The following is an 18,920-nucleotide window of genomic DNA, read 5'->3' as shown; positions in this document are numbered from 1 at the left end:
CATAACAGCTAATGATAGGGAGGGAGGGAGGATAGTCAAGCGAAACACGTGGTTAATATGCCGAGCATTCCTCGCTACAGGTCTCACTCGACAGTATAGACAACTCTAGCCTCGACATGCAATAGGGAAGGCGTCCGTTTGTTGGGGGGGGGGGCGGGGGCCTTACCGGAACGCCGGCTGGTTGGGCCTGGGTTTTCGGATCGGACGAGGTCGGGCATGGGGACGATGGAGGAGGTGGTGGAGAGGATCTTGCCGGCAGTGAGGTAGCCGGCCGCGGCGGGAGGGTCGGCGATGCCCTTGGTGTTCTCGAGGCCGAGCTGGAGGACCATGCCTCCGGCTGCGGGGACGTGGCCGAAGAACATGATGGAGGAGGTGTTTTGGTCGAGGTGGGCATTCTCGGTGAAGTTGACCATGGCGTCGATGACGCTGTCGCCGTCTGCGGGATCGAATGCGATGAATTTCCCCCAGATATCCGGCTTTGTGGCATCGGGAAACTTGATGACGCGCAAGTCGAATCGGGTCACGAGGCCCAAGTTGCCGGATCCCCCTTTCAGTGCCACCCAGAGATCTGCGTGCTGCTCGGCGTTGGCGTTGACGATGGACCCGTCTGCGAGGACAACCTCGAAGTTGACGACCGTGTCGCAGGCCATGCCGTGGGACGCTGCATGGAACGAATTCCCGCCGCCAGTCAAGAAGCCACCAACTCCCACCGACCCCGCTCGGCCACCGGTAACTGTAACCCCGTGCGGCGCCAGCGTTTCGTACACCTCTTGCCATGGGCCGCCGGGCAGGATGGAGGCAATCTCGGTTTGTGGGTCGTATGTGGTTCCATTCATGTTGGCTGTTGAGGTCAGTTGTCATGTCCTGTCTGTGGGGATTAGAGTATGGTAAGACGTACCGAAGTCGATGGTGACCCCGTCTTTAACCGAGTTTGAAAGAGCGAAGGACCCATGACCGCCTCCTTTGACGCCGAACGTACAGTTTCTCGACACTAGGGTCTTGATGATTGTGGAGACATCTTCGGCCGTGGATGGGAGCACCATGCACCATGGACTCAAAGCGGCGCTCACAGACCAGTATGAACCAAGCCGGGTGGTGTATTCGGTTTGGTTAGGCAAGAGGACTTTGTCTCCCAACCCGGCTCCGCTGAGCATTCCGCACTGCCAAGGGTTAAGCAAGCTTAGCCAGCACCGGTATGAGAGAGATAAAACTTACGCATTTAACGGCCGGTGATGGGCCACATGCTTTTGCTACGGCGGTGTCATAGAAGCTAGCCGCCACCGTGAGTGCGGCCAGCAAGGGAGAGCCGAACTTCACCATCCTGTTGGGTGTTGCGAGAGTATTGAGTGTTGACCTGAACTATGCTGTCTCACGAGGCAAGCAGATGCAGACCTCAAAGTTGGAATGAGTTTGTTGAATGACAAGTTGAGTCACTGGTGTAAATCAGTCTATTTATTTAAACAAGTTACCCCGAAACCAACTCATCGATGAGCATGAGAAGTTCTGCCGCCAAGGTCCAGCCACGCAACGGATCACATCTCGGGCTATAAATCGTGCCGATCACCCATGCGCAACTTCGCCAACAGCGTCCAGTTTGATGGCGCCGAGATGAAGAACCTGACTGCGAGGTGGTTTTGGGCGGATGATTGGTCTAACTTGGGCTGCTGACGCCGCCGTCGGATTGAATCCGAACCTGGCGTTGATCCCCTTGAATGGTATGCGTAAATAGCATTGAACCTGCCAGGCTCAGCCACAAATCCCCATGGCCCAAGACTTTTCATATGGCGGTCTAGGAAAGTGGTCGGATTGACTCGGATTGATGTAAGGACTTGATCCCTCGGACTGAAACCGAAAGAAGATCTACCAACCGTGGCGGTCTCCGCATTCTTGAGCCCGGAGGCGGCCGCGACGCCGTCCCAGTCGATCTCGGGCCTGCCCTTCGTGTTCTGGATGACGGAATAGAACAGATGGTTCTCCTGAGCAGTCGGCTAAGTACCTCATGTACTAAGGCCTGCACAGCAAATACTGATCTCCGTTTGCTCGGGTTCCAAGGCGGCTAATTTCTTCCCATCCCATGCAGCAACTGTTGTTGTCGGACGTTATTCGCAGCGTGCTTCCTTTCTTGGCCGGAGCCGTTGGATGGTGGATGTGAATGCCTGCTCGTATCCTGTACACCGCTGGAAGCATCTTGTCGAGAAATACCCATAAATACGCCCCTGCTTGAATAATTCCCATTTCAGCGACGTCAAGTAATCGGATCGTGAAGTAAAGCAAAAGCAAGGAAGCCTCGGTTAGATAACCTTGCCTGTCATCATATGGCTTCTTACGCCATTGGAAAGAGGGTTCTTTTCATCATGGAGACTGTATGCAAGCGCGGGGTTGGGAATCACAACTTACTGCTCGCTATGAGGGTGGTGGCGTTGACATGCTGCATTGCCGACTCTCACCGAAGAAAGGCTATCGCCTTGGCCTGCGAGCCCCTGATGTCACATCATGGAGGGCATCGCGGATTTGAAGACGGACCAGCCGAACACCAGCTCGAGTATAAATACCTAAAAATGACTCGGGTCAGCCGCTACTATGCAGAAAGAAAAACGGGAAAAGAACAAGATGTGATCGGCAGTCAGACCGACAAGATAATCTTCATTCTTGGCGTCGAAGAGCAAAGGCAAAGTCTTATCATGTGCCAAAAAGGGGGTATCGGGGGCTTTCGGTCTTGGGAACGGGGAACCTGCCTTGCATTGAGGTTTTCGAGCAGCCACCAAAATATTCTGCGCTGCGTTGGGCGGCCCCTTAGGAGATAGTTGCTGAGTATCTTTACTTGTCGTTGTTGCCATGCCATAGAGTCATGGTTGCCGCAATGGTCGCACTGGTGGACACGTCATGTGGAAATTTGCGGCCAAAACAACGCCTGGAGTGCCGGAAAGGTTAGCCAAATTGATCAAGACGGCAAATCGCATAAAAACGCAGGTAAAGGAGAGCAGCTCAGATAATGGAGTTGTCATCAGTTGTAGTTTCAGACCACTGACAAGGATTTGGTCATCATCGCTGAGGGGGTTGCTGCCATGGTGAGACTTGCCTGGTGTGAACAGACCACGGTGCTCGTCTCTGAAAAGCGCCGGTGGGGACAGGGTGAGGACCGGTACCCACTGAACGCCTCGATAAACAACCTGCGATGGTTTTCATGCTCCCCGCGACGCTGAAATCTGAGAGGGCGCAAACTTTCCTGGCTCGTGGCGAGTCAGCTCGGATCAAGCACCATAAGCACGAAGACGGGTGAGGGAAGCATGGCTCAGACACGCAGATTATTATCATGCCTTCGAGGCTCGAAAAGAAGACGAGAATGTGAATCATCATTGCCAAAGAGGGAGGGATGAGGGCTTCAGCTGGAACACTTACTTGATACCATGCCTCGGACATTTCTCTCAGGCAACTGGCAGAACCAACGACGGGCTGACAGGGAAGAGCTGGCCAGAAAAGAGCGCCAGCTTGTGTCCGTTGTATCGCTGAAGGAGAACAAGATCAGAAGATGGCTCTCAACGTTGAGGGTTATTAAGGCAATTTTAAGTGGGGTCAGATATTTGGAGTTGTTCTCATGTGTGCTCTCAAGAGAAGGATAACTACAAGGATTGATTATCATCCCCAAGTTGGTGGAAGAGGGTGCTTGAACTTGCCTCGTTTCTGGGCATTGTGCATTTCCGAACCCGGTGTTGAGAGTAAAACTGCTCGCCGGTTCGAGGTCCGGTTCGAAGTCCATCAGGATGGCATGAGGTGTCGATTTCTTGACCTTGATCAAAAGAAAGGTTGGCAAGTAATACTTTGAAGTCAGTATGTTTAGCACGAAGATGATTCGGTGGCCCAGACCAAGGCGGAATGCCCCCACGGTCACCCGGAAGGAGAAGACACTCATCATCGCCAGCGGGATCTTTGTTGGGGAGGGAGGGGGGCAACTTACTGGGACATGAAGTAATGGAAAGTAGGCAGGTTTGTCTGTGTAAAGCATCAAGTCAGCGAAGTCCCTGACCGAGGTACAGGAAATGATGAAGCGTCGGTTTTGGACTCAGGAAGAGATTGTCATCTGGCCTCAGCCGCTCAGAAAGTTTGAGGTGTAGGTCATCATGGTGTCCGAGGATTGGGGTGTCGTAAAAATGACTTGCCTGCTTCATGTACCAGGTTGACGGACCCCACCAACAGGGAAATGAATCGGGCACATTCTCTCTGCGCCCGAATAAGGCAAGGAGATTAGCATGGGGCTTAATCGAGATGCCAGAGTTGAAGAACTTACCTCAAGGTCAACAATGCGCAGCCCAGATTGGCACCAGCATAACTGGAAAATTCGAGTGTCTCTCACTGCAGTTTCGGTGACAACCACCACGCCAAAGGTGGCCCAAAACAATACCCCCCGCTGGGAATCCCGTTAGCAGACTGTCCCCTCATTCAATTCTGCAAGAAGCGAAAGTGAGAGTAACAGTAAATCAGAACTTACTGTTGCCACAACGTGCGATACCGATACTGCTGCCCAGAGCTTCAGCCGAATGTCACCCCACCGGGGCCTAGAGGGAGAGCCGACCGGTCGGCCAACAAAGTTGGAGTGGGAGTCGTTGATGGCAAGTTTGAGCTAATAGTAGAGCGAACCTTCGTTCCAGATGGCGCTGATAATCATGGTAGTTTTGAAGAGGGATTTGCAGAGAAAGCGAGCACAAAGAGAAAGTAGAAGGGGAAGAAGTTGGTTTGTGGGAAGAGGAGAGAAAGGGAAGTGAAAGCAAGGACAGAAAGCGGGCTGTTGTGGGAAAATGGCTGGCCGGCCTGGTAACCACAGACCAGCTCCTCAACAGGCGGCGAATAACGCGGCTCGATTCCGAAAAGTCGTTTGTACTCTGATGTCGTTTGGAATCATGCGGAAAAGGAGAGCACACAAGGAGGGGTTTCCAACAAGGAATTAGGTGAGAGGGGAGAGAATATCTTTATGAAGTAACCCTCTCTTGATGCTGAGATACCAGCCATCCAAAGCCACAAAAGGCGCCAGGAGCATGCGCACTTGTGATATTTTGCACATGTCAACGAATTCATGGGCACTCTGAATCTTCTGGGGAACAATGGTCAAGGGTTATCACCTAACAACATGCGGAATCTGAAACTAGCACAAATCCGGGAGAGAAAAGGCAACAATGGTGTTGAAGGTCTGATGGTCCATCTAATGTTGGAGGGTTTAATTTACAAGTGGGACTATGGACATTGATACAAGAATGGGTTGTGTTCTTGAGTGAAAATGAGTGTTTCAGTGCAGGAAGCCACTGTGCCTCAAATTAAGATCCATAACAGCAGTGAAATGTGGAAATTGGCTTCATGATCAAACCACAAGGTTAACAGGGTTGGGTGGAAAATGAAAGAGGGCTGAGCCCTGGCTCTGGCTGGTGACGACGAAGCAAAACAGATTACTCTTCGGGTGTGGCAGATGGTGGAGGACTTGCAGAGTTCATTGTGAATAACAGAGAATTGGACAATAATAAGCCTAACAAAATACTGAAATGGGCAAATATTCAAATAACCTCGGAACCCTGGTTAACAACCTGAAGTAACGCAGTTGTATGCCAGCCAAGGTGGTTGTGTTTGTCAATGTGGCCTTTATAGTTTCGTACCACCATGTATTTCAACAACAGAGTCACCTGGGCTTCCCCTTTGCAAACATTTAAGTATGACCAAACAAGGTTGGACTCGAGGCTCCCAAGCAGCGAAGGTTGCTTTCGACGCTGTTTTGTTTCCAGACTCAGGGGTAAGTTCAGGGGGTTGTCAACAAAAGGGCATTCTCAACCCTAACCCTGGCAACAGGCCACCCCTTTTCAACCCCTGAGTTTGGGCACAAGCCTAGATTTGGTACCGTAAACTTGAGAAGCAAACAATTGCCTGTGAATTAACATTGAATACACGAAGGTATTACCAAGCACGATTGCTCCCTTCAACTCAACCCTTGATGATCGCTTGATGATTCCCAAAGGAGACGTCATGCCAAGCAACTCCAGTGTGGTCGGCCCGATGTCCAAGTGGCCCACAGCCATACGAGACTGGAACTTTCAACTATTACCCCGCAACGACACAAAAGAACCTGACTCAGTCGGTGGCTTCACTTCATTGCATTAATAATGCGCTGAACCTATGATATATGCCTCATCAACTCTATCATCACCACACATCACAGCAGTCCCTATCACCCGCAACACCGTCCAACACCACCAACACATCCAACGCCATCAACATGTCCTCCCAGAAGCAGTTCAACGTCGGCATCGTAGGCTACGGGTAAGTCATCTCTTACTCCCCCACCAACCACCCCACAACCCAATCCCAACCCCAATCCCACTAACCCACCCCGCGCAGCCTCTCCGCCAAAGTCTTCCACATCCCCTTCATAGCGCTCACCCCCACCCTCAACCTGCACTCCATCCTCCAACGCACGCCCACCCCCACCAACTCCGCCCCCGCCGACCACCCCACCCTCAAACACGTCACCACGCTCGACGCGCTCCTCTCCGACCCCGCCCTCGACATCGTGATCCTGTGCACGCCGCCCAACACGCACTTCTCCTTCGCGCGCGCGGCCCTCGACGCCAGCAAGCACGTGCTCGTCGAGAAGCCCTTCGTGCCGAGCGCGCGCGAGGCCGACGAGCTGGCGGCGCTGGCGCGCGCGAGGGGCAGGGTGCTGTGCGTGTATCAGAATAGAAGGTGGGATTCGGATTTTTTGACCGTGCGGAGGCTGCTGGAGGAGGGCGTGCTGGGCCGGGTGGTTCTAGTTTCTAGACGCATTTTTGATCGGATAGAGGATTCAGCTCCCCGGCGGGCCGGGGGGTGGAAGGCGGGGATGGGTATGGTGGAGGGTGGGGGGGTGGTGTTTGATTTGGGGACGCATTTGCTGGATCAGGTGTTTGTGTTGTTTGGGATGCCGAGCGCGGTGTATGGCCCGTTTGTGAGGCAAGAGGGAGGGGAGATTTGTGAAGGGGGTGGAGGGGGAGGGGGATGAGCCGGATAGTGTTACCGGCTATGTTGAGCTATGAGGAGACCGGGCTAGTGGTGTATGTGAGGATTGGGGTGGTGAGTGTGGAGTCCGAGCAGGTGAGGTTCTGGGTTCGGGGGAGCAAGGGGAGCTATCACAAGACGGGGTTGGATCCGCAGGAGGGACAGCTCAGGGGTGGTGGGAAGGCGACGGATGCCGGGTTTGGCAGGGAGACCGAGGCCGAGTTTGGGCGCCTCTCTGTCCTCGGGGAGGATGGGGTGGTTGTGGACCGCGCCTACCCGACTGTTGAGCCGGATACTTACCTCAAGTTTTATGAGTTGTTTGCAAAGGCAGTGGAGAGCGGGAAGGAGGAGGATGTGCCCGTACCGGCAACACAGGCAGCCCAAGTGCTTAGGATCATTGAGGCACTGAAGGAGAGTGCTAAAACCGGGAGGGAGGTTGCTCCCTGAAACTTACGCAAATTCCTTACCCAGGGCTTTCATGTATCATATCACGGGCGCAGAGCAGCCTCAAAGCCATGGAAAATTGGCATTTAAGAATTGTATTGTATCTTAGGTAACCTCTCAAATCCACCCAGAGCTGCTCTCGGTAATCGGCCAGCCGAAAGGCCCCAAAGTTGGTGATACCAGCTCGCCTGAATCCCAGAAATCGTATTCTCGATCCCGCCGTCCGAAGTCGTGTAGCCCACATGTGTGTTGTGTGGACAGCCTGCGAGAGTATGTCGTGAATATGCTCGATGGGAACCGGATCTACAACCACCAGTACCTGAGCAATCAACTACTGGTATTTTCAGCGGGTGGAGGGTGACTCTGGTCGGCCGCATCCCAGAACATGTTGAGTTTTGGTTGCGCCGCGGTCCAAAGCTCGTCCAGCGTTGCTGAATAGCTGGCGTATATTGCGAAACTAACGTTCTCGGCCTCCCACCGCGCAAGGTCGCCCTCAATCCTGTTGTTATATGACTCCTTCAACAGCTTGATCTGACTGTGCAAGTTCGCGTTCCACTTCGAGCCATCGAGCCAGGGCTTCCATTTCTTCTCCCAACCTTCGCTATAACTGTTGGCAAACCATGCGGAGTGGCAAGTATTGCACAGCATTTCGCTAGGTGTGTAATGGTTTGGACCGTACCGTTCCGTGCATGGTGTGCTTTTGTTGCTGCTTTCTGCTGCTTTGGCTCTCTCGCATGGATTATCGATTTCCTCGTGATGCTCGCAGGAATATTTAGTCTTCATTGTTTCGCACATGCTGGATAAGTGAATCACGGTTTGCAGATCGAATAGTCTTCAATGGTGGTTCTGAGCTGTTCAAAGCAGGTCTCTACAAGCCGGAAGATATCAGTTCATGCCAACAAACCTCCGCTCTCCAGCCCACTAGCTCGAACGGCTTGACTTTTTGAAGCGGTGCCTTCCTTCCTCTAAGCTATTTAACTACCGCTTTGGAAGGTAACAATGGTTGATTATGCTTAAGGGAAGGAGTGGGTTGCAGATCGAGCGGATTGGAGGCTTCAAGCCGGCAACGTACCGTTAGCCTCCCGCTCACTGTGAGGTGTTTTCTAACGTACATCTAATATCTGCTTATAGATCTTGAGGTTTGTATGACCTCCCAGTGCGGCATACGCAGGTACTAATGGAGGAAATACCATTATTATTTCCTACACCGATATGCCCTGGGGCGCGCCGGTCCTTCTACTGCTATTTACAAAGGAAACCGTACCGTATAGGCCGGATAAAAACCTCTGTCTACCACTTTGAGACAACAATCTATGAATCCGTCATACTGCAAAAGAAAGGAGGCCCTTTGCCGGCCTCCGGGCCCTCTAGCCCTCCCCATCCACTGTTTCTAGCTCCAGCCTTCTGGCCAGCCTATACTCCAGTAGCCGGCCAGAGTCCATCAGCCAGCCAAGGACCTTCCTAACAAATCTTCTGCTCCGGGCACCTACTCCCCGTAATACGGTTTGTAGGTCCCGATGTGACCGAATCTCTCTGCCGTCCCACGGCCTTTGTAACGGCGGGTCGGGGCACCAAACCACCAAGTGCTCCACCGTCTCCCTGCCTCTCCCGCACTCGCAATAGGGGGTGCGGACCTCCGGGACTTTCACCCTGAACAGGTAGTCCCGGAGGCCTATATCCCCGATACGGGCCTGGGAAAGGAGGGAGCTCTGCGCCTTTGTAAGACCTTCGTGTCTCATCAGAGCTTTGTCGGTAAACAAGAGGGCTGGGGGGTCTTCGTCGGCTATCCTCCTGTTTAATACCCTCTGTCGAGTAGTACTTTGTTGACCAGCTCTCTGTTGTTCCCACCGGGCCTGCCAGGCCAGTTCGACCACCTCCTTGGTATTCAACCCCCTATGGAGGAAATACTAACTAAGTGTTAATAGCAGATAGCGGTGGCTATGGCTGCCTACTTGGCTGCGGCGAATAAAACATAATTGCACAACAAGTTGGACTCGACGGTCTACCTTTTATACCTTTTGTTGGATTCGCCACATGAAACCTTCTTGCTGATACTTGTGTTGGAAGGTCATGGCACCGGAAACAGCCATGGCACCGGAAACGGTCATGACATCCGGAAACGGACAAGGTACCGGAAACGGATTCATGGAATTTTGGCAGCACAAAGACTCGGGTTAACTCAAGGAGACAAAGGAAAGATTTAGGATAAAAACCAGTTGCTCTGAAGAACTCTGAGAGGAAGAGTCAGAAATCAATCAATCCTTTTCTCTCCAATCTTTCCATCTTTCCGTCTGAGTGTCGTTTCCAACACCTTTATCTTCGCACATTTCCAGTTGTCAAAGGTCTACTGAGTACACATCATCACACGAACGAAAGAAAAAAACCACATGTAAACCAAACCATTCATCGATGATAGGGTGAACCTCAAATATTTTTTTACAAGCTTTCTAGCGTTGCACTGATGTCGAAGCGTGCCGAAGTAGGTAATTACCTATCCATGCATCGTCCACTTAGATAGGTTACCTAAGTCAACGTTTATCATTAACTATACAACAGCCTCCGGCATTGACAACGGATCATGACAAGTACCACGATGCATAGATCATTCCAACAACCAAGAATAAATAGGCGTGAAACGCTAATGACCTCAATCAAAACGTCTAACATGGGAGAGACACTCTAACACGGCGGATCCAATGTGATTAGACACTTATATACATTGGGAAAGGTATCTAAGCAGAGTCATATTACGAGGTGGACTGGTTACCGACATGCCATATATCCACTCGCATCCATCCGAGACACTCTTAAACAGCGTCATTCCTCCATTCCATGACCATTTTATGAGTAATAACGTTTATTGCTTCCCTAAGAGCCTGCCCACTAGCAATAATCCCGCCCATAAAAGCCCAGGGATACCCTACCTACCTGGGGTAAGGTCTGGTAGTTAGTGGTACCAACCACCCACGCCTGCGAACCTATCCCCCTCCCTTGCCCCCTCACTCGACGGCTAAACTCACCGTTGTTTCGGTAAGCTTGCTCTTGTGCGACTTCCTATCGCTTACCGGTCCAACGGCGGGAATAGCGACAGTAGTTGGCTTGTTGTTAACGACACCCGAAGCTCCGCCGCTCGAGCGCAGACGGGGGTCAAAATATTCCGGCCACCGTGTTTCAAGCCTCGGCTAAGGAATCTTTTACCGCCTTTTCATACTGCCCATAAAACTCCGGGGAGCCAGCGTTGCCAGGAGTGTTAAACAAACGCTCGTAGGTAGCCTTGATCTGTGCATCGTACGTTGGCTTGAATGCCCATACCTGGGATTGCACTCTCTGATCGTGTGCCGCGTTGTTCCAATGGGCCCTCCATGTAGCCTCCCAGTAATTTCCCCATTCCTCGAACCAGGTATAATGGCATCGATCGCAGCGCATCCAGGCCCTCGTGAAACTATACCCGACCGCATTTTGGAGCTCGGTACAGGGGGAGCCTGCTAGCGTAGACTCCCTCGTTAATTCTTTGTCGCATTTGTCTTTGCTGATATTCCGGTGTGAACAGGAGTAGTTATTCGATAGTTTCATACGCAAGACACATGGCGAAACTGGCCGCTAGCGGACTGGTTGTATCGCTAGGGGTATAGATGATGCCTTGAATCTGCACGAATGTATCGTAAATGCCAGGGTCCTTGGAGAGAACGGTCTTGAAGTGATTGGTGGGGGCGGGTGTTAGTATCCTGGGTGTTACTCGGAGTAACTTGAAGTATCTACAGAAAAGGGAATCTATTTCCCTGGGTTCTTGCAGGCCTATATAGTTTACGCTACCTCCAAGCTCCAGAGTGTTGGATCTGGCAAGGCGAAGGGAACTGTAAAGTGAGATGATCACGCTGCTCCAGGGCCGAGAAGAGGTGGCTGCATCGTCTTTTCGGGTTGGCCACATTACGGGATGCTTGCCTTGTTCAAGGTGACTCTTTGGAATCTCTAGATGATGAGAGAGCCCTTTATCACCACGAGGTTGTAACATAGCCTAGATCCATTTCAGACGAAGATAGGCCGTTCTTCGGGCATTGAAGATGGCCAGAAGGTGTTGGGGCCTGGGGCGGTGAGGTTTGTACCGAGGTCCCTGGATGTACCTAAGCTGCAGGCCGGCGTGGCTTGGTGGTCGACCCCTGCCACTTTCCTGCCTAAGCACCTGAGGCTCGGCGACTTCCAAGTGCTTGGGGGTCCTGTAAAGAGCGCCAAGCCATGTTGCAGCCACACGGGCCCCTTCCCAAACAATGCTGTTGTTGCTTGCCTCAACGCGTTGGCGGCAGCCGCGAGGTGCTGATGTCGGGTGCTCGTTCCCCTTGCCCACCAATGCCCCCAAATCCCCCCTTCAACGACCAGCTTGTGTTAACCCGCTCCATTCCCTTCGTTTCATTGTACCTTCTTACCTTGACAAACTCGATCAAGGGCAGCATCCCGAATCCCAAATCTTTTTAATGATACTATCGCACCCAGAGACAGCAACACTGCCACACCGTAAACGGTAACACCGTACCACGCAATCGCATCAAACCCACCGTCATCATGTTTCTAGACAAAATGGCCGATGTGCTCGAGTTCGCACATCGCCAGGTCAACCGTCTCGCCCCTCCAAATGTTCGGCGGGACATGTGGATTAGAACCCAAGTCGTTTATGCCGAGCAACCCTTACGCTTCGTAAGTTCTGGCCCGCTCCATAGTCCATCCATACCATGCATGGCAAGACCCCTGCCCCAACGCATGAGCGAATCAGGTGCAGCCCTAACCTCAACTGCCACAGACCTTCTACCTCGCCCAAGCATTCTTTGCATCCATCCCGGTCCTCTGTTTCCTGACTTTCGGCCTGTTCGTTTTCTTTACCCTCATCACGGGCGTCCTCTTCTTGACCCTTTTCTGGGTGGGCCTGGCTTCCTGCCTCCTGGTCCCGATCCTCGTCGTCACCTTCTGCATGGCCTCGTGCACCTGGGGCTTTGGCATAGCGCTATTCCGCCTCGGCCCCCTAGCCTACGGAGCACTCAAGACGGCTTTCGTCATTGGTAGGCGGGAGTTCCGGGACCTCCGCCGCCGGTATGACGCCGAGTATCCCGCCCTCCCCGCCCCTGCCCCGCCGCCGGTGGCCAATCCAGGTGGACCTGCCCGGCCAAAATCCAGGTGTGTAACCTACAAGCGGGACGACAAGCAGAATGACAGCGAGCACACATCATCAGCACTACCCTCTAACGCGGGTTCAGCCCCCGATAACGCGGACAACTAGGAGACCGTCCGGGGCAGTCGGGGCTCCAAGTCCAGCGCGAGACAGGCCCGGAAGGGCAAAGAAACGGGAGACGGAGCGATGAACATGGGGGGCACAATCCGCTCCGAGGCTCCATCGTTCCCGCTCCCACTCCTGCACGGCGGCGGAGACGATCGGCTCCGGCCCAAGCGCCCCCCCGCCCCCGAGCTCTCGCCCTCCATCGCGGCAACAGCAGGCGCATCGTCCTCGAGCCTTGGCACATCTTCGGCAATGGACAGCCGCGAGTCCCCCGCCACGAGTGGCGATAAGTCCCCCGCGACTGCGGCAAGTGATGAGTGAAAACGGGAGACTAAGCCTGCAAGAGCCGACGTCTCCACCCCGACGACCCGGGAGAAGCACTCGCTCGTAATCCCGGTCGTTTGAGTTAGAGTGAGGGAGCGCAGAGGATAGCATGTCGAAGTCTACGGTGGTTAGAGAGGGGCATGCCTCTCATAAAAAGGTTGGCTAGAGTTAATACGGCAGAAATAGAATTGCATGACCCCAAGCTCTCCCATGGCTTAATTTGTAAACTCGGTGAGTGAGCTGTCGTCTCTTTCTCGGACAAGGCCCGTCACAGCGGAAAGAAGACCTACAAATTGAAGTGGGTGGGTGTCTAAAAAGTATTGTGAGGTCCCTCGGGGCCGCGGGCAAAACAAGAAAGAAAGAAAAGCGGAAGTCCAAAAAGGATGAAGAACTTAAGAAAAGGAAAGGGATATAGATGAAAAAAGGGGGAAAATATGTAAGGAAAGAAACCTAAATAGAAAGTAGACTTTGGGCTTCCGGAGGTACCTATGGTTTTCTTTTTTGTTGCTCTAACAACCGAAGGTTTCCCTGTACCGAGAGAGGAGGACTACACCTACCGAGGAGAGTGTCCACCTCATCTCGAGCCCTCTCAGCTACCTCTAACATAGGCGTCCTTTAACAGTTAAGCCACTAAAACAAACCATTCTTGCCCTTTGAGGGAGTCTTGAATAATATCTTTACTTCTTGTAGTTAGTGGAGTTGCAAGAATGGTATTAAAATAATAATAAAAAAGATTGAATCATCTGACCCCAACCCGACTTGAACGGATAACCTTTCGATCTGGAGTCGAACGCGCTACCAATTACGCCATAGGGCCTTATTGCTGGATATCTTTAAATGAGCGAGCTACTAACCTATATGGTGTTGCCGAGGGACAAACGGCGAGGTGTTTTCCCTATGTGCCTGCTGGATGTAACTAACTCAAAGTTAATTATTTTCGACAACTTTACTAGTTATACTACTACCTATACCTATTCCACTATCGGAATTTAATTAACGATCGTATATTCTAAGGTGTATATCGCGATGGACTTATTCAAGGAAAGCTTCAATAGTTAATGAGTTTTAGAGATGCACAATGTACATTGAGACAACGAAGAAAGCACACTTCGTTTCGTACCCACAACATTTGCACCTCTACCGCCTCACAACTACAACCCTCGCTCGCATTTATAGGCCTATAACTTAAAATATCGGTAAGGTAGCAAGGTAACTAGGTAAGCAAAGCCATCGTAGGTACCTAGACGACGACCGAGCCCGAGCCAGGAGACGAGCCAAGCCATCAAGCCCAGGGTTATGCGGAAGAACGCCGACTAATAAACATGCAGGCGCCGAGGAGACGCACATGATAGATATAAACTGGCCCTGCTGAATAGACTGTCTTCGATCAATACATTGCTCTTAGGTACATTGAAGAAGGACAGGCATGTCGTAAAGTAAGGCGAGTAACTGGAAGGGTTACATTTCCTGAGACCCCAAGTTTGACTCTCCTTGCCGTAAGGGAATTCGATATGTGCTGCTTATTGTTGGTGTTGAGTTTGGAGACTGAACCCAAAGTGTTGTGCGATGGAATTCGGCGTGACTTGCCGAATCTGCCTGTGGGCTGAATAGTTGTATGTACGGTGGATGGCAAAATTTGGTGTCGCGGTTGACTTGTTGACACATGCGGATAGAGCAGTATTAGTGCCTGGACTCAATTGAGAAACTGTTTGGAAGCCCCTTTACGGCGATGGCCAAGCATTGGTTGGCGGCCAAGTTACTGCACCCCAAGCGTCATGATCTCGGCCGGAGGCGGGGTCAGTGGCCGGCGCGCGGCGGGGTAGTGCGCCGGACTCAGACAAGCATCCTGCATGCGGCTTCCCATCCACCCACTGTCTCAATTCGTACCCAATGTTGTCCGGATCCGTACCCAACCTGGTTGAGATAAAGGACCCGGCTGAATGCAAGGTAGTGATCTTGGTTGGGTTTATAAGTGATTAAAAGGACCTTCAATAACCTGCAGCATTGGTGAAGACTGAAGCCAAGACCGGCCTCAATTTTCACAAAAGATCTTGCACGAAACCAGCAGTTCAAGCCAACATCTCACCTTCACCATGACCGACCTGACCAGCGTCATCAACGACGAGATCAAGCGCCGCAACGCCGAGATCTCGTCCATCAACGAGCAGATCCACGCCAACCCCGAACTGGCCTACGAGGAATACAAAGCCCACGATGCCTTCGTCTCCGTCCTCCAAGCCCTTGGGTTTGAGGTCACCCCGCACGCCTTCGGCCTCGAGACGGCATTCTCCGCCGAATACGGCTCCGGCGGCCGGCTGGTCATCTACAACGCCGAGTACGACGCGCTCCCGGGGATCGGCCACGCCTGCGGACACAACCTGATCGCATCCTCCTCCTTCGCCGCATTCCTCGGCGCAGCCGCCGCGCTCAAAACCTCCAACCAGCCCGGCCGCGTCCGCCTGCTCGGCACCCCTGCGGAAGAAGGCGGCGGCGGCAAACTCAAAATGATCGCCAACGGCGCCTTCGCCGGCGCGGCCGCCTGCCTGATGGTGCACCCGGGCCCGGGCCACAACCTGCCCGGCGCAACCCGCGGCGTGGCCTTTGTGCGCATGCTGGCCAACATCAAGACGCGCGTGCACTACACGGGGCGCGAGTCGCACGCGGCCATCGCCCCCTGGGACGGCGTCAACGCGCTCGACGCCGTGTGCCTGTCCTACAACGCCATCAGCATGCTGCGCCAGCAGATCCGCCCCTACGAGCGCGTCCACGGTGTCTTTCGCGCCGCGGGGGACCGCCCCAACGTCACCCCCGCCGACTGCACCGTCGAGTACTACTGCCGCAGCGCGACGAAGCGCGGGGCCGAGGCGCTGTGGGCGCGGCTGGAGAAGTGCTTTGAGGGTGCTGCGACCGCGACGGGTTGTGAGATGCGCCTGGAGCCGCTGAATTCGTACGCCGATGTGCGCCCGAGCAAGCCGCTGTGCGAGGCGTATATCGAGGTGATGCCTGAGGGGACGGTGACCATGGATGAGCCTGCGGATATCCTGGCGGGGAGTACGGATATGGGTGACGTGTGCTACGAGTGCCCGGGGTTTCATGGCGTGTTTGGTATCGACACCAAGGAGGGCGAGGCGAACCACACCAAAGGGTTTGCGGCTGCTGCTGGGACGCCGGAGTCGTTTGAGCGGGCGCTGGAGTGCGGGCGGGGCATGGCGGCGGTGGGGTGGAGGGTGTTGAGTGATGATGCGTTTGCGGAAAAGGTCAAGAGGGAATGGGAGGAGGATATGCAGCGGGCGGCGGAGGGGAAGGTCGCGTCATGAGGTGGCATAACTCTTTGCAGTGGGTGGAGGCTGAATCGGTGAAATGATAAAGTCCTGGAAGCAAGAAAAAAAAAAGAGAGGGAACACAAATATCGCAAATGTAATGAAGAGAGTGCTCAAGCCACTCAATGCCGCCCGAACCGTTGGGACCCAGGAAATATTACTCTCAATTGAACCTTGTCAAACTGTTTCCGTTGTTCGCGGATTCCTTCCTCTCATACGTTCCTCCGTTAATACGAAGCATAAACTCATTTTTGGCTGTCAGTTCCAGGCCAAGCCCCTCCTGTGGAAAGCCGAGAAGAGGGAGAGATTTGGACCCCACCTTTGCGAGGTACGGCCCAATGAAAACGAACTCTTTCGCATGATGCATGGATCGGTACGTACCGGGCGGGTCGGCTCAGGAGATATTGGCCTCTCACGACAAAGGGTCGATGCATCCCATCATTCCGACGAGGCCGAATCTCAGCTCTCCGCGAACATTCGCTCGTTCTGTTCCGATTCTTCCCAACCAACCCACGACCGGTCTCACCAACCTCCACAGCAGGCATTCAATTGTGCTGCGTTCCCGTCACACGAGGCGACCGTAACCTCGCTCGATCTTGCGACTTTGCCCCGCGAAAGACCACGAGTACGCTGTTTGTCCACCCGACGTCGCCATGCACCTCAACGCGGGTCGGGGTAGTGACCCCTCAGTGCGACCACTCCGGCTTTGCCTCTCACAACCGGCTGCGACGATACTTTTGGCGGCGACGTTCCTGCCGCTGGCGCTCGGGCACGGAGGGCACAATGCGGACAAAATTCCCGAAGGGGAGGCTATTTCTCTCGAGCCGATGGTATGCTGGCATCATGTTAAACGAAAATGGCCGACAGTTGGTTGACAAGGTGCAGGACACGATATTATGGATACACATCTTCGTTCAGATGCTTGCCTTTGGCATCCTCTTTCCGCTCGGGATGGTTCTAGGGGTGAGTGGGCCGCCGGCTCAAGAGTGGCACATACAAGACTAACGACCTGTCTCTAGATAATCAAGAGCCGGTGGCACGTTCCGCTGCAAATATTCAGCACGGCGCTCGCACTACTCGGCTACGCCCTTGGTCACCTACACCGCGGTCGCCAGTTCCAACCCAACAATGTCCACGCAAAGGCCGCCACTCCCCTTTTCTTCCTCATGGCGGCCCAGGTTGTCTTCGGCGTCTACCTGAAACTGCACCTCGAGAAGGGGATCCACGGCCGCATCCGACCCTTCTTCCGCCTGGCACACAGCATCAACGGGAAGGCCTTTCCGATTTACGCATGGGTACAAATGATCTTTGGCGGCATCACGGCCTTGGGCTTTTGCCAGGGCGACCATCTGGGGCAATGCCTGGCCCACTTCATCATGGGCGGCGCTTTCATCGCGTACGGCGTCCTCCTCACCATCCTACTCCTAGTCGGCCAGCTCTGGCTCCGCCGTACCGGCCGTAGCCAGGAGTTCTTTGACAGCGCCGTCATCGCGGCCTGGGGCTGCGTCAACACCTTTACCGAGCATCGCTGGGGCACCGCGTGGGTCCGGAACGACTGGCAGCACACGACCATGGGCATCATCTGGTGGAGCGCGGGCCTTGTGGGCGTGTGGCTCAGTAGGGACCGGGACGGCGCGCCGAAGCGCAACTTCATCCCTGGCTTCGTCATCCTCATCACCGGCTGGGGCATGTCGGCGCACCCGCAGGAGCTGATGATCAGCGCCATGACCCACCAGATGTTTGGCTACACCCTCATGGCGGCCGGCATCACCCGCATCATCGAGGTTTCATTCATCCTCAGGGATAAGGCTAGTGTCTCGGAAAGCGGCCGAGAGTACAACAGCTTCCAGTTCATCCCTGTCTTCGTAAGTGCACAACTTTTGTTACCCTCACAAGAACACACTAACACAAACCCCAGCTCCTCTACGCAGCCGGCTTCCTCTTCATGGGCGCCACGGAAGAGCAGATGCTGCTCCTCGCGGGCTCGGGCATCGACCACGTCGCCTACGTCATGATCCTGTACAGCCTGGCGTCGCTGCTCTTCCTGTTCACCATGACGCTCATCCACGTCTACGATCGCGCCAACCCCGTCCCCAAGACTGCCAACGGGCAAGCGACACGCGGTGCCGGCGGCGAGGACGCGCGCCTGCGCGACGCCAACGAGTTCGAGCTGGACGGGCTGGTTAGTGACGACGAGGACGAAGAGCGCGCCGCGAGGCGGAAGCTCCTGACGGATGATGGGCCGGAGGAGGAGGATGGGCCGAGCAGCCCGAGCACGGTGGGGAGGAACAGTGACCGCGTGGCGTAGATGGGCGGGGGTGGAAGAGCCTGTTTTGTTTTGTTATGTCTTCTGCATTACTAATGGTGGGCTTGGTCGGGTTGGGTTGGGAATATAGGCTGCCGAGCGGTGTGGTCATTCCTTTTTAGAAAATTCCAGATAATAGTTATTGAAGTTTCAGCAATAGTAGTGCTATTTTGGGTTTATCTCTGATCCAGCCTTCCCGGGGTATGGTGGCGCCGAGTTGTCAATCGAAGGATGCTTCATCCGCAGGCCCCAA

At 53.9% G+C, this 18,920-nt stretch overlaps 6 protein-coding genes and 1 non-coding gene across 7 annotated transcripts in view; 4 read left to right on the top strand and 3 right to left on the bottom strand.

Moving 5' to 3' along the window:
- The window catches only part of CHGG_07401 (uncharacterized protein), a gene marked incomplete at both ends in the record, with an annotated part of 2,899 nt that extends 1,579 nt beyond the window's left edge, over nt 1–1,320 (bottom strand). Inside the window, 3 exons of the mRNA XM_001225056.1 lie at nt 167–841; nt 899–1,160; nt 1,216–1,320. Of these exons, the coding sequence (XP_001225057.1) occupies nt 167–841; nt 899–1,160; nt 1,216–1,320 (1,042 nt within the window). The remainder of the gene's footprint in view (nt 1–166; nt 842–898; nt 1,161–1,215) is intronic.
- Nucleotides 1,321–6,253: 4,933 nt separating this feature from the next.
- Nucleotides 6,254–7,458, top strand: CHGG_07400 (uncharacterized protein; the record flags this gene model as incomplete). Its single annotated transcript, XM_001225055.1, has 3 exons — nt 6,254–6,297; nt 6,376–6,961; nt 7,108–7,458. The coding sequence occupies 3 exons, from the start codon at nt 6,254–6,256 to the stop codon at nt 7,456–7,458; spliced, it is 981 nt and encodes a 326-aa protein (XP_001225056.1).
- Nucleotides 7,459–7,782: 324 nt separating this feature from the next.
- On the bottom strand, nt 7,783–9,563 carry CHGG_07399 (uncharacterized protein; the record flags this gene model as incomplete). The annotated part of the gene is made up of 5 exons (XM_001225054.1): nt 7,783–8,214; nt 8,568–8,629; nt 8,784–8,868; nt 8,946–9,362; nt 9,471–9,563. The coding sequence occupies 5 exons, from the start codon at nt 9,561–9,563 to the stop codon at nt 7,783–7,785; spliced, it is 1,089 nt and encodes a 362-aa protein (XP_001225055.1).
- Nucleotides 9,564–12,027: 2,464 nt separating this feature from the next.
- CHGG_07398 (uncharacterized protein) lies at nt 12,028–13,039 on the top strand (the record flags this gene model as incomplete). The annotated part of the gene is made up of 3 exons (XM_001225053.1): nt 12,028–12,144; nt 12,248–12,618; nt 12,739–13,039. The coding sequence occupies 3 exons, from the start codon at nt 12,028–12,030 to the stop codon at nt 13,037–13,039; spliced, it is 789 nt and encodes a 262-aa protein (XP_001225054.1).
- A 747-nt stretch (nt 13,040–13,786) lies between these two features.
- On the bottom strand, nt 13,787–13,859 carry CHGG_11276. The gene has a single exon. It is a non-coding gene; the product is annotated as a tRNA-Trp (tRNA).
- Nucleotides 13,860–15,135: 1,276 nt separating this feature from the next.
- Nucleotides 15,136–16,359, top strand: CHGG_07397 (uncharacterized protein; the record flags this gene model as incomplete). Its single annotated transcript, XM_001225052.1, has 1 exon — nt 15,136–16,359. One exon carries the CDS (start codon nt 15,136–15,138, stop codon nt 16,357–16,359), a length of 1,224 nt encoding a protein of 407 aa, XP_001225053.1.
- An 846-nt stretch (nt 16,360–17,205) lies between these two features.
- Nucleotides 17,206–18,670, top strand: CHGG_07396 (uncharacterized protein; the record flags this gene model as incomplete). Its single annotated transcript, XM_001225051.1, has 3 exons — nt 17,206–17,325; nt 17,382–18,227; nt 18,281–18,670. 3 exons carry the CDS (start codon nt 17,206–17,208, stop codon nt 18,668–18,670), a joined length of 1,356 nt encoding a protein of 451 aa, XP_001225052.1.
- Between the last annotated feature and the right edge of the window lie 250 nt (nt 18,671–18,920).

Source organism: Chaetomium globosum, genomic scaffold, assembly GCF_000143365.1.
Source record: "Chaetomium globosum CBS 148.51 scaffold_5 genomic scaffold, whole genome shotgun sequence".
Taxonomy (NCBI): Eukaryota; Fungi; Ascomycota; class Sordariomycetes; order Sordariales; family Chaetomiaceae; genus Chaetomium; species Chaetomium globosum.
This window is presented reverse-complemented; position numbering and strand designations above follow the sequence as displayed.